We start from the raw sequence: 13892 nt of genomic DNA on the forward strand, positions 1-13892 counted from the left end.
CTGCACAGGTATGGCTGTGTTCCTACCTGATGCGGTGGGTAAATAGTAACTTCGTATTTTTAATGTTCGCAACCATGGGAATGTTAATGATTATAAGCAATTTCTGCATTTTCCGTTTCGCCACTGCTATGCCGGCCATTATTTAGGCAACCCTGATCTACGCTTCTGTTACGATGGGAATTTTGATGCAAATTATGGTAACCTTATGCACGAGGAGAAACGAGGAGTTGTCCGAGGTCCTGAGGCTTAATCGTAATGGGGCCGGAATGGTGGGGGGAATGGAGGGCAAGATGGTACGTCAGGAAGTAAAAAGTTTGCCGAGAGGTTGTTTAGGACTTTCCGTACCGGGAGTGTTTTTTGGGCGATTTATAAAAGATACTAATGTTTTGATCGCAAATATCATACTTTCGAAGACGCTGGATGCTTTAATTATTTATAAATAGATGTGTTAAAGCGTTTTTTGCTGTGGGAAGCTAAATATACATATACATATATTTATGTTGTTTTTAAATATCAAAAATTTACTACTATATAAAAATGTTGGATAAATAAATATACTTGTAAATACGTGTATATGACTGAATTTGCCTATGTAATTTTGCATGAATGATAATCACAGAAGTATCCTGGATGAGGTCATAAACTTACTTTGCTCAAAGCCAAATAAAATGTACGTGCATACATACGTGACACAAGGCAGAAAAATTCAGTTGACCAGATTAAGGCACATTTCACCTTCTGCACTTTCTCTTTGTTCATCATCCCATAGTTACTCTGTTCTGAGACCACAGAGAAAGATAAAGGATTCCGAGAAAGCTCGGGAAATCGTGCTTCCACACTCGTACTCACATTCACACACACTAACGTACATTTAATATACGTAAGTATATCTACTACTATATACAACTTTCCCCCCTTTCTTAGCCAGATATACATTTGTGTACCTTTTCTCCCAGTGAGGTCACATCTATTCAACCTGCCGCTTCAGAGTGGAAAGCTTTCTCGAAAATTCCAAACTCGTTTGGAACATATTATAAAAGAAACAGGAGTTACTAAAATTAAATAATAAGATGGTTAAAGTAGTCGACTTCAAGGGACAAAACTACGATAAATTGAAGAAGGAATGTGCCCACTCGACAGAATTATTCACCGATTCACTTTTTCCTCCGGGAAATGAATCTTTAAATCTCAACCCAGAAAGTTCTATCCGGTTGGGAAACAATGCTGTTGAATGGAAAAGGATCACGGTAAAATACTTGAAATTTATAATAAGCAACTATGCACGTGGTGCATTCAAATTTTATAAGTAATTTTTAAATTCACAAAATTAAAAGAAATCCCTAAGACAAATTTACAAGTTAAAAATCTTGTAAATGATAACGGACCAGTGCCATATTTTAATTTGATTGAAATTCATAACGCAATTTTACAAACTAATCAAGACCATAAAAAACTAATTACTTCTGAAATGTTCAAATTAATTCTAATGTAATGTCATTATTTCAATTTAAGGAAATATGCGACACTCCAAAACTATATGAAAAGACGTCAAAATGTCACGGGATGAGCGATGGGCTTATCGGTAACGGTTGGTTCATTTCTGCCGCTAGCGCGATGGCTTCCCGCCACGAATTATGGGGTCACGCGATACCAAATCATGGCAATGAGGCGAACCCCGTTGGCATTTATCACTTCCACTTCTGGAGATTTGGTAACTGGTTGGACGTTTGTGTGGACGATTATCTTCCCACGATAAATAATAAAGTGGTGTCCTCCCATTCACTGAACGAGTCTGAATTCTGGGTTTCTCTGTACGAAAAGGCGTTCGCAAAGTAAGCAATTTTTAAATAATTGAGAGATTTATAAGAAATATTGAGCGCAAAACTTCTGCTGGAAAACCATAGGATTTTTTTTCGTAAATTTGCCCATAAGAGGGGGCATGTTTTTATTCCGCAAAATTATTTCGCAAAAATCATCCTCACCATCACCAGCGAGAATAAGTACAGAAATCCATGGAAAAAATATCAGATAGGTGTTGTACACAGTGGCCGCGGAAGCGTGGGGTCATGGGGACAATGTCCCCACGGAAATTTTGCCATGGGGACAGTTAATGTATGTATTTGTCCCCATGGTCTCGTGGGGGTTATGTACATACATATAAAACTTGCATCCTTGAGGACTAGATAAGACTAGAATCTGGAAATTATGCTTACGAATGTGTATTTATAGTATTCAATGAATACTATATAATCATGAATACTATTCATGATTATTCGCTCGTTTGATAAAGGTACATAATATTGTGTAAAGTGATGTTGGGAACATACCAGCAATAATACGAATAATCGCGTTGGGATTTAAAGTCTGATAATTAATAAACGTGCCGATAGCTTATTTGCGTTGATGAACACTGGCAAAGTTGTCAGTGTTCTTTAAAAATTTAAAAGTTCTTTTAAATTTGTGCTACCTATAATATGTAACCGAAAAGATAATCTTGTCGGTAGAAGGACTTTGCACCACTTGCGTCTGTTTGTACACTCGAATAGCTACAAAATAGTGTAGGATCGTCACTAGGGCTATGTGCAGTTTTCAAGAAAAAAACGAACAATTGGGTTTTCCACATATGTACGTTACATGCATTTATTGCAAATTTACCGGATCGGATAAATAAAGCCAGAGTTAAATTTAGCTCTACTTCGGCTAAATCCTACCCTTTTTCCTTGACTACATGGCTTGGGTATTTACAGACAATTTATTAAATTTCTTTCAACAAATTGCCTAATGAGAAAACTAGTATGAATGCTGTAAAATTGTGATAGGTGTCAAAGGAAAAAAGTGTTGGTTATGTGTAATTGATCCCAAAGTTGGGGTTCCGTGTTTACCATTTACGAAGACACTCTTGGCATTGCGAAAAAACTTTAAAAACTATTTTAATAAATCGTAGTTGGCATCATCATAAACTAGAAAATAACCTCAGGGTCTTAAACTGGATCTGGTCAACGGAATAGAGAATATGACTTAATACATACCGGAAACTTTACAAAGAATAAAATATTGCAACAATATTTGACGACGAGAAGCTGGTCAATTTGTTTGCAACGTTAACGATTTTTAGAAATAAAAACCGTATTCTTTTGCGAAAGAGATGCAGATCAAACTTAAATCGCCAAAAATATTCACCACTGTACTCTTGACGATGAAGGCTTGATCCAAGAAATTTGACTTTAATCTGGAAAATTAAAGCCCTAAGTAGATTCATAGATTGTGAAATCAAGAAGTTGTTTTGTCGACTTTTTTCCGACAAGTATGTCCCCACGGTCAAAATCATCTTCCGCGGCCACTGGTTGTACAAGCAGGTTTGCGAGACTTGTGAAATCTTATTTTGAGAGTCATAAATTTTTAGAGCTTCAAGTTTGCGCTGCGAAATATTACTTTGACTTGAGTACGCCTATTATACATACCTATGTATAAAATTTGAAGAAGTTTTGTAAAATTTTGTACTCCTCGACGTTGGAAATACCAATGCTTGCTCTAATAATTTTGTATCAATTATTAAGAATTTGTGGGTCATACGGTGCAATGGAAGATTTCAATCTGCTGGACGCTTTGTCCGACATTACTTCCGGTTTCCCACAACAAATTTCCATTCCGGTTTTGCAAGAAAGCGACGAGGAGAGAATTGTGTCCAGTGATGTAATCCATATAAAGGAAATTATGAACAATACACTGGCCGAAGGAAGTTTGATGTGTTGCTCAATTTTGGTATGCCTGATTGTTACATGGGTTTAATAATGAATTTACAATTTGCATAACTAACATTTTCGTCTCATATCATTATTGTTTAAGGTAAGAGAACCATCTGAGCAATCCGCCATCACTGAATCCGGACTTGTTCCTGTACATAATTACGTGGTCACGGCTACTAAGGAAATCCACCTGGATTGCACGGGACACCAATCAATGTTTAAGTACATGCTTAAAAAATATATCGCAGTTTTTAAACTTTGAAGTTTTGATTTCTTGGAAATCATCTGTGAAAATTGTTTTTTTTAAAATTAGGACAGGTGAAAAAATCCTACTCGTCAGGCTGAGGCACCCGTGGGGTTCTAAGGAATGGAATGGCCCATTCAGTGAAGAGTAGGTCCACTTATTTGTGCTTTATGTCTTCCTTCGTTATGAAATTACTGATTTATTCATTTCAATTTGTTCCAGATCTTTGGAATGGACACGCATCGAAATTGGAGAACGAAACAAATTGGGCCTTGTATTTGAGGAGGATTCAGAATTCTGGTATTTTCCTGTTTTCAATTTTCTAAAAGCGTATTCAGTATTATTCTGTAATTCTGTACTCTGTAATTTCCCAAAACGTTTGTGCTTCAAAACCATACCTGTCAAACCTATGTATTATCACCCAGAAAACGGGCTTATGTCTTTATTTCACAACCTGATTTTGCAAGCCATGTATTTGTTAAACGAGTTGCAAAAATGACGTGAATACGCCCAGTACTCGAAATTAAGTTAGACGGTCCTTCGAATAAACATACCTTAACTTTACAAAATTTAAACCCCTCACAGGATCACAAATATCAGCGTGAGTCGCATAAGGAACCTAAAATATTTTAAATCCTATTACTCTTACAGGATGCCTTTCGAAGATTTCATATCCAAATTCGACCTCCTGACAATTTGTCATATAAAATCACACTCCATATTGCCCTCACTTCACAAGGGTCGTCCCATGTGGCACGAAGCGGTCGCCCTCGGCGCCTGGACGCGACCTAACCACGCCGGCGGTGCGTACTCCTCCATCGGAAAGGATGCCTGGCTTCATAACCCACAATACCGCTTGGACGTCTCACACCCAAAAATCGAACTCATACTGGAATTAGTGCAAAAGGAGCAGCAACTTCATGACGGGACGCCACATTACACGAAAGTGGGATTCAACATTTTGAAGGTATTCACGCATACCAAATAAAATTCCGACTAGTTTTATATCACTGCAATTTGTTAATTTTACTCTTACTTTTAAACTTTTAAAAATTACTTAAAAAAAATTGATTTTTACAAATTTCCTTAAAATTATGAAATGGATAATTCGTTTAACGCAATGTTTCTGAATTTTCAAGGTTGAAGAAAATCGAGAGCATCGCATCCACAAAGTGAGCAATCCACCAATCATCACATCCGATTACGTGCAAGGTCGAAACGTCGTGTGGAAAGGAGATTTAACAAAGGGTCGATACGTACTTATCCCAACAACGCATGAACCCCACATTGCCGCCGAGTTTATGATCCGACTCCATTCTGACACCGAAATCAAATTGAGCGAACTAATTGATGACTACCCGGATCCATTTTTGAACTGCCCGCCCTTCGTGACAAAGCCCGTGGCGGTGACGCAAATCACAGTCGTGGGTGCTACGGGGTTGGCCGAGTGTGAAAACACTTTCTGCATCGTGAAAGTTGAAGGTGAATCTCTGCAGTCGGAAATTGTTTATAATTCCCGCGAACCACAGTGGGGTCTGCAAGGGATATTCTATCGGAAGGATGTCTGCAAGCCGGTGATTGTTGAGGTGATGCGGGTTTTTTGAAAATTTTCGGATTTTCTAAAATTTTCTCAAAGTGTGATGTACATATTTCATATAAAATATTCCAGTGTTGGGAAAGCAAGCCGCAGCACTTTGACCGATTTCTGGGGTCCGCTGTCCTCAGTGGAGAATCCGACAATGAAATGATTTCCCTTAAAAAATCCCTCGTCGGAAAGGGCGACAAACGGACGGAACTACATCCCGGAGAAATTGAGGTCCTCATAGCAACATATGACGACCTGATGGCAATTTAAGCTTTGTCAGATGCAAATGAAGCGATACATAGCGTCTAAAAATCTAACTTGATAATTAGCACCTATGTATGTAGTTAGTCATAAATAGATATGTTTACTATTAGATATTCACTCCCGGAAGGAATTAAAATTGTGGACAATTTTGCTTCTTGCAAGCCTAAACATGAATCAAGTTCTGATGACATGACCTGCCAAGCATGAAGTGCTTCATTTTTTTAATAAGTAGCCTCAGATAAATACATACATACATACATAAATCTATCTGTATATAAATACTCATTAATATGCAAATCTTTATCTATGCGTCGTCACTAAAACTTTGAACTTTGTGAAAAATAACTGTTGTCTCCCGTTAAGTATGTAGATATTTAAGCAGAAATAATACTTGTGTATGGTATAGTCTTTTTATGTCTTTACATTGCAAAACTTTTACCATAAGGCTCAGAGGAACTCATTAATAGTTCACTTAAAAAGTAGAATGGTTAGTTGCTCAGCATCTGTATACAATTCCAGTGTCATATTTATCTAGTTCCCAATAAAGGCTTCACTGCAACCTGAAACCACTATAAAATTGGACGATCTTTGGAATTCCATTAGATAGTTTTACAAAATACATGATATATCTGTACGTGTTTAGATTAAAATTATAACATTTTAAACGACGGGCTTCTCCTTCGATAGTTTTTTAGTTACTGGGTACATTTATTTCCCATTGGAAATTCTATTTCTGTGAATTTCACATAAATGAAAGAATTTATCCGGTATGTAAATGCACAAATATACACAGACTCCCGACAAATTCAACAAATTGGCCTGGATTATATAAATACATTTGAGTTTGGGTATCTTTACGACGAGCAGTGGTCCTGGTCAACTCGCTACCCTAACGCAGACCGCCCTACATGAAGCGATCTTCCGCATATTGCAGAGTAAAATAAGATTCCATTTAGATAATATTTTTTATGGTTACATTAAATTGTTGTCGTATGTACTATATGAACAATTATAAGTAGATAATGGTACCGGCCAGAATATTTCGTTCCCGGAGACTTTAAATGACACTATCCCGTTTAAACTTGGTCCCAAAAGTGTAGTCAATAACCAACCAATCAAAAAACAGCACATTGCTCCAAAAATTTCCCCAGAACAAGCCGTTGGAACGTTTGGAAGCGGATTTAACGGTAACAGTTTGCATTATTTTGTTCCGATTAGTCCCCATTTATTTTTTGTCTAATGTTATACCCCAATTTTCTAGGTGAGTTCACAATATCGTTTAAAAACAACACCTCTGGGGTCCCAGAACTACATCTTGAATATGGAAAGTGGGGTTTGGCTTGGTTGAATCAAACTTCTCCGTCAACATTTGCATCACCGAGTGGGATTCCGATTTTTGGATGCTGCTCTGGCCCGAAAATAAGGGCGTTCTCAACCAAACTTTAGAGTTTGTCAATGCCGACACAATTCGGTACTTGGATCAGGGTGAGGAAAGTACGACACTGTTCAAAAGGGGGGAAAAAGTTGGTGACTTGCCGGTAATTCCGTGGGAGGAGGAGACCTGTAAAAATAAGGTGTAGACATGGGTTCATTTGCGTAATTATTTTCGCAATAATTAAATTCAATTAATATCAATTAAGAATATAAGTTCAATAACGTATAAATTCATGTAATTAAAAAATAAAAGGTCGCTAAGTTTATAGATTAAAATCCGTTATCTAAAAATTATCTGTAAATACCGGCGAGTTATTTCTGGTTTAATTATTATAGACATTTTTTCTACAAAAATTTATGTACGCACTTAAAGTATGTACATGTGTACGAGAAATAAACGAGAAATATTTGCAGCGAGATCCTGTCGTATTTAATAATGATGAATGCTTCATGAATTCGTGTATGTGCACTCTAAATAGCGTTCTGTAAAATTTATTCAAGGACGAGTAAAATGGAGGGTGACTTAACAATTGTTTTGTCATTCTCACCCCTTATTAAGTAGCGTCAGCTACTTACTGTGATCGTTTTGTCCGTCTGTCTGTCTGTCCGTCCGTCTGTCCGTCCGTCAGCAGGATATCTCCAGAACGAGTCAACATAATCAAACCCCGTTTTCGCCATTGTGCTTCTAATTTTTAGTTCTCGATCGAGCTCGGAAATTGGGTCAATCGGACCACACCCAACGGCGCCAGGGGGTGTGGTCCAAATTAAATTTAACTCTAATTTTCGTGTGGGGTGTCATTTTAAAGGAAATTTCCCCACGAATTCAATGGCGTCAAAATTTTTGACCTCATGACCTTCAGGACGAGGTCAAAGGTCAAAAAATGCATAATTGTCATATGGGGTGTCATTTTAAAGGAAATTTGACTGGGACTTCAAGGAGATTAATATTTTTGACCTCATGACATTGAGGACGAGGTCAAAAATACAGAATTGTCAAAGATAGTGTCATTTTAAAGGACATTTCGATCATTCTGACGCTACTTTTTTATATTCGTTTGTAAGGGTTTATTTATGTATTTACTTACAATGAGGACGCAAAAAATGTCCAGCCTAGATTTTGTTCTCACCGTCTCAGTTTGAAAGACCAACTCTTTAGAAATATTATTTAGTGAGGCACTTGCGCAGTGCATAAATTTCAGCGTGTCATTGGCACCACAAGTTCGCGAAAACGCTCAGGGTTCCAACAGAACATCATGACGTGGTCGTATTCCGCTGGGAAACCGAACGAGTTCGACAGTTTTCGTGAACTTGCGGTGCCAATGACACGCTGAAATTTTCGTAGCTGAGCAAGTGCCGCACTAAATAACTTATCGGTTCGGTCATATTTTGAGAATGCTATTTTTGCTCAACCTAGAATAAATTTTATAACTTTATTTATAATCACACTACCCCTCACGTCATTCGTCATCATCACTTCTCTTTTCATGTCCTTCAAGTTAATTCAATTTTAATAGTCTTAATTACTACCAGAAATATAACCAACGCATTCTACTATAAAATTGAAACACTAATTACATTTATTTGTGTGCATAGTATTTGTTTTAAATTACAGTCAAATTGGCGACCTTCCATTGGAAGGCTTCCAAATTAGTTGATTTTAATAGAAAAGCTGTTTCGTTATGTAGTTTAAATGCTAAAACTGTTGGTATGCTGGCCTAACAATTATTGTTAAATATAACCCATCTCGTTGACTAGTACGTGGCATAGTCGTCAGAAAAGTTGATCAGGTACAAATACACACGAATTATAAGTGACTTCATATATACATATGTATATGTACCCACCAAAATAAAGTGCATTTATACCTGGCGCAATAACCATGAGTGTAATTTGTTGTTTGTTTTGTTAATTAGTCCCATCAAGATAATCGAGACCGTATTCATGTCGTCAGTCTTATTAGGGATGCGTACATAGTATTCCTATATAGTTGGGGAAAGGGGTCATAACTTATTGACTATATTTGTCAATCATGAAACTGTTTTATAAAAACGGTTTCCACATTGTCGTATGCACATGCATACATATTATGCCATTTAATTTCGGTAGTTTCCGTTACAGAAATCAAATTTGTACTTAATGTCACACTGCATGCCTATGTTCTTATCGGAGGGAAAGTGTGGACTCTGCAATAAAGTTTCTTCTTCAATTCCACGTATTCGCCATGTTTATCGAGTGATCAACTTACTTATGAAGGTCAAGATATTAATTCACTCTGAACCAAGCTTATTCTCTATTAACATTTTTTCTTTAAAAATTACATAACTTTAACGAGCTATAAAATGTTTAACCCTCGGACATTAAAAGTTATCGAGATTTCTATGAAAATTTACTCATCGCTGGGAAGTAATCCGTACAAGTGGAAATCTGAGTGTGGATCTTTCTCCGCTTCGACTACGGTGACGAGGAAATTCACATTTTTTATAGCAGTTTCGCATACATTTTTTCTCCTTTGCTTTCTCATTTGGAGACTTGTCCAACACACGCAAAAATTGGAATCGAATCGCTCATTCCAAGCTATTGTTTGGCTATGGATTTGGATCATTTTAATGAGTTGGAGTTTGGTAACTTTGTATAATGGGTGGACGAAAAAGTGGGAAATTGTGGCACTATTTAATGGCGTGAGACTTTTGACAGCGAATCTAGAAAGAGGTAAGGTTTTATTTCAGGAAAACTGTATGTATATAGTTTATAGCGGTCTAGAAAACTACTATCGTATTTAAAAGTTACACACCTATTCTTACAGAATACCCAGCCGCTACAATGAGGAGAGTCCTGTGGAAATTCAATATAATTGATGTCCACTTCATCGCCGTAATTTGGATCGTGCTTATGTACGCCGTCGCTGTAACGCTCATGTTTTCTGTTGTTCCGGCAAGACAACAGTATTTTTATTCTCTCATTTCGTCCTCGAAACCGGATAAGATGGACGTAATTTTCCTAACGTTTCTCATATTTGAAGCATATGCAAAGACTTCTCAGGTATTTATGATGGGGACAGAGGCATTCTCAATCTTGCCCACTCTGCTTCCCACAGCCTTCTGGATGGACTACTTTCGCAGGTTGGCTAAATTATGTAAAGGGTGTCAAAGAAGCAAAAATGAGGATTTTCAAAGGCATACATGAAAATAATTTTTGAATAGATTTTGCAAATTTTTGAATAAAGTATATACCTTGCATACTACTCACAATGGATGAGGTCTACCTACCTAAGTATCTCGGATTGACCAAATTAGTGCAATCGATCACAAATTTCCACGCGGAGATACTGCCTTTCCGAACACATTGATGTTTTACGAGTGGCTGCGACATTTTTCTGTAATTTTCTTGGTTTTCCTATTAATATCTACATTTGAAAATCCTTGTATTTCTTTCTTGATTACCCTCTATGTACAGATCTTGATTTGCTAAGATTGTGCATAGCATACGCAATGGAGCAAGTTAAAGCATACAAGTTTACTATGATCGATTTTTGAGTAATGCTACTCAAAATCAATCAAATTTTACAAATACGGTCCCTTTATAAATTCTTTTACAGGAGTTTCGTATACTTTCGACAGCGTGTTATGCTAGCATTACAAATCAAATCATTTAGTAAATTTGCACAGTTATAAAAAATTACGTTGCGACGGAATTTGGAATTCGCATTTTTTCCCGAATTTTTAAATCTTTAAATTAGTAAACAGTCGTATTAGTTGTATTAGATATATTTTGATTTAGTTTCAATGGATTTCTGTAATTTCTATCGCGTGCGATTGATAGAGATCAAAACATTGTATGACATTGCAATGTCGGCATGCACGGAATTGCAATAATTCTCTCTACATCACACGTACGATGTATGTATAGGATTATTTTGCATGGTAAAAACATGCCCAGTTTCTGCTTAAATTTGTGAAAAAATCCCACATTTTGCCGGTGAGGGTTTTCACAAAATCTCGAACTTGCATAGTTGTGCTCAATTTGCGAGATACGTAAATATGTATGTATTTATGTATGCGCATGATATAGTTAGTACGTCTAATCTCAAAACTCCTCAATCTAATTATCCATTTCAACATACGTAAATAACTTTGTTACATACACAATTTTTTCCAGAATTGGTCGGAACACGGCACCGATTTCCGAGAAGATTTCCATATTTCAAAAATTTCACCTGCTAATCACCTACTACAACCACGCCTTCGTCACACTCCTTCCTCCAATGTTATCCGTCTTGAACCCTACCGCCTTATGTGTCACGTGTTGCTTTGCGGCCATCAGATTTCGCAGTTTCCTCCCAATTTTCGAATACATCCCGTTTCCCATTATATTCAACAATGAACTCGTCGTCATTGTCGTGACGCTGCTTCCTGCTGCTGCCGTTTACGACGTATCGGATAAACTCCGTCGTCATATTCGCAACGAAGTTAACTCGGGAAGTGGAAAAGTTTCGAGAAAACGTTTAGCCACTTTGCACGCTTTTGGGGTAAGAATTGGTCCAATCCGTAAAGTGAGAAAAATTGCAATTCTGATGTGCTATAATTTAATAGCGAATTATATTTTTACTTTGTTGATAACATTTCCTCAGGAGAAGGTTAGTCGGTAGATTGGAATGTGTAAACATATTTACTTATGCATGTACACATTTATTAGATATTTACAAGAAATTAAGACGTAAATTATGTATAAATACGTAGTTAAATTGTGATCATGATTAAATGCAAAAATCAAAATAAGCCAGTTACACGGCAATTTATTTATGTACGATTTTAATGTTGTGCTGATTTCCATAACGTTGAATTTAACTCGTTCGACACCTCGGTATGTTCCCTTGTTAGTCACGTTAAGCTTAACACGAGTAAGATATTTAGCGACCTAAGACCACCCACCCACCCACATTTGTGATGACATAATATGTGGAAGTTCTTTAACCTTCTTCAACAGAAAGCTTAGAATTATACTGTCACTACTATTTCTTTCGCAACGAATAAATTAAATCAATTTAAGATCTGTGTAATATTGTTGCTGTTTAATTTTTTCAATTATATAATGTCAATATACCAAATGTGTAAGTTGAAAAAGTAAGTAATCATATGTGAAGAACATTTCAATTTTTTCAATTCAAGTCGATATACCAAATATCATCTCTTATCATCCTGTTATCCATCTGATCGATAGTTTGTCCTCCAAAAGCGTAAATTCTATTCAATTTCGGTACGTAAACGGCATCAGTATAAATAAATTTTAAAAAACAAACTTAGGTGAAGGACGCGCTTAAAATATTAAAACAAGAAGCATTACAAAATGTCATAAATCGTTTAATATTTACTAACTTTTACTTCACCGGGGGCCCAACTAACACAGGAAAAAAGGTATACTTTCAAGGATTTGGAACAATTATACGAAATGCGTAATATGTATTTGTATATTAAACTTGCAAGATTTGAATGATTATCTTTCAATAAATCGCGACACCTCTTATAGAGGAAATTTGCTCATGTTCTGGCGTATTTTTAATAACTTCTGTAATGCTGCCCTTCATATTTAATCAAGTCGTTGGTTTAGCTACATTTATTATTGATTATCATTGCTTTGAAAATTTAACAGTTGGGCCCCCGGTGAAGTAAAAGTTAATAAATATTAAGCGATTTATGACATTTTTTAATGCTTCTTGTTTTAATATTTTAAGCGCGTCCTTCACCTAAGTTTGTTTTTTAAAATTTATTTATTTAATTATTTTTGGTGATTTGTGAACTTATATGTATAAAATCATATGCAATTATAAAATCTTAAACGTTGTTAATTCTCCTGTTTGTGGACGCTTGGCATACCAATTTAATTCCGCAGTGGGTGTGGATGCGTGGCATGCCAATTTAATCCCCCAGTTTCAAAATTTTAAGGATTGTTCTGTTCTGTCAAGGATGCCTTGACACTTAGCGATCTAATAATAACGTAATTCGATTATCTAGCAACATTGGATATGTTGAGTATTGAATAGCGATGCTGAATAAACTATCACCGCACGTTAGCAACCAGTAACTTAACACGTAAATAGGTTGCCTAATGCAAATATTTCAAAAAGCTCTAATTCCGTCAGTTTTGATCCGATTAAGTCGAACAAAGGCTTACAATTTGCGTATTATCCTGGAGAATAATAAAAATGGCAAGCCCCCGGTCGGAAACACTTCCTTGATGCCAAGAAATGGATTTGAAATTTTAGGCATCGGACTTTCTACCTGAAGGAATTAGAATTTTTCAAAAAATAAAAAAAACGTATCTGTAAAACAGAATTCTTTGGTTTTTTTGTTTCAGCATGTTTTCCATGCAACGAACGGTTTGGGCGAAATCTCAGTGCGACCTTTTCAAAGTTGCAGCTGATTGCATACCTAGGCTTCGCCGTAACCATGGTGATCTTTTAACATGATCACCTTATGGTTACTTTTCCTTCACCTAAGAAAAAAACATTTGCTGATCTTCTTCTTCCGGAAAGTTTTCAATTGTGAGTGGCGCCAACACATTTGTTTCAACATTATACGTCCAAACGTTCGGGGAGGTATAGTTTTGAACGTTTCCGAAAATA

General features: G+C 36.5%; 1 protein-coding gene across 1 annotated transcript; it reads left to right on the forward strand.

The window, feature by feature from the left end:
* Positions 1-950: 950 nt before the first annotated feature.
* On the forward strand, positions 951-7685 carry LOC110857854 (calpain-5). Its single transcript, XM_035858162.1, has 10 exons — positions 951-1247; positions 1513-1832; positions 3558-3762; positions 3847-3968; positions 4060-4137; positions 4213-4290; positions 4642-4957; positions 5130-5576; positions 5660-7026; positions 7101-7685. The coding sequence occupies exons 1-9, from the start codon at positions 1071-1073 to the stop codon at positions 5843-5845; spliced, it is 1929 nt and encodes a 642-aa protein (XP_035714055.1). The 5' UTR covers positions 951-1070; the 3' UTR covers positions 5846-7026; positions 7101-7685.
* Positions 7686-13892: the final 6207 nt, after the last annotated feature.

Source organism: Folsomia candida, unplaced genomic scaffold (assembly GCF_002217175.1).
Source record: "Folsomia candida strain VU population unplaced genomic scaffold, ASM221717v1 Fcan01_Sc019, whole genome shotgun sequence".
NCBI classification, from domain to species: domain Eukaryota; kingdom Metazoa; phylum Arthropoda; class Collembola; order Entomobryomorpha; family Isotomidae; genus Folsomia; species Folsomia candida.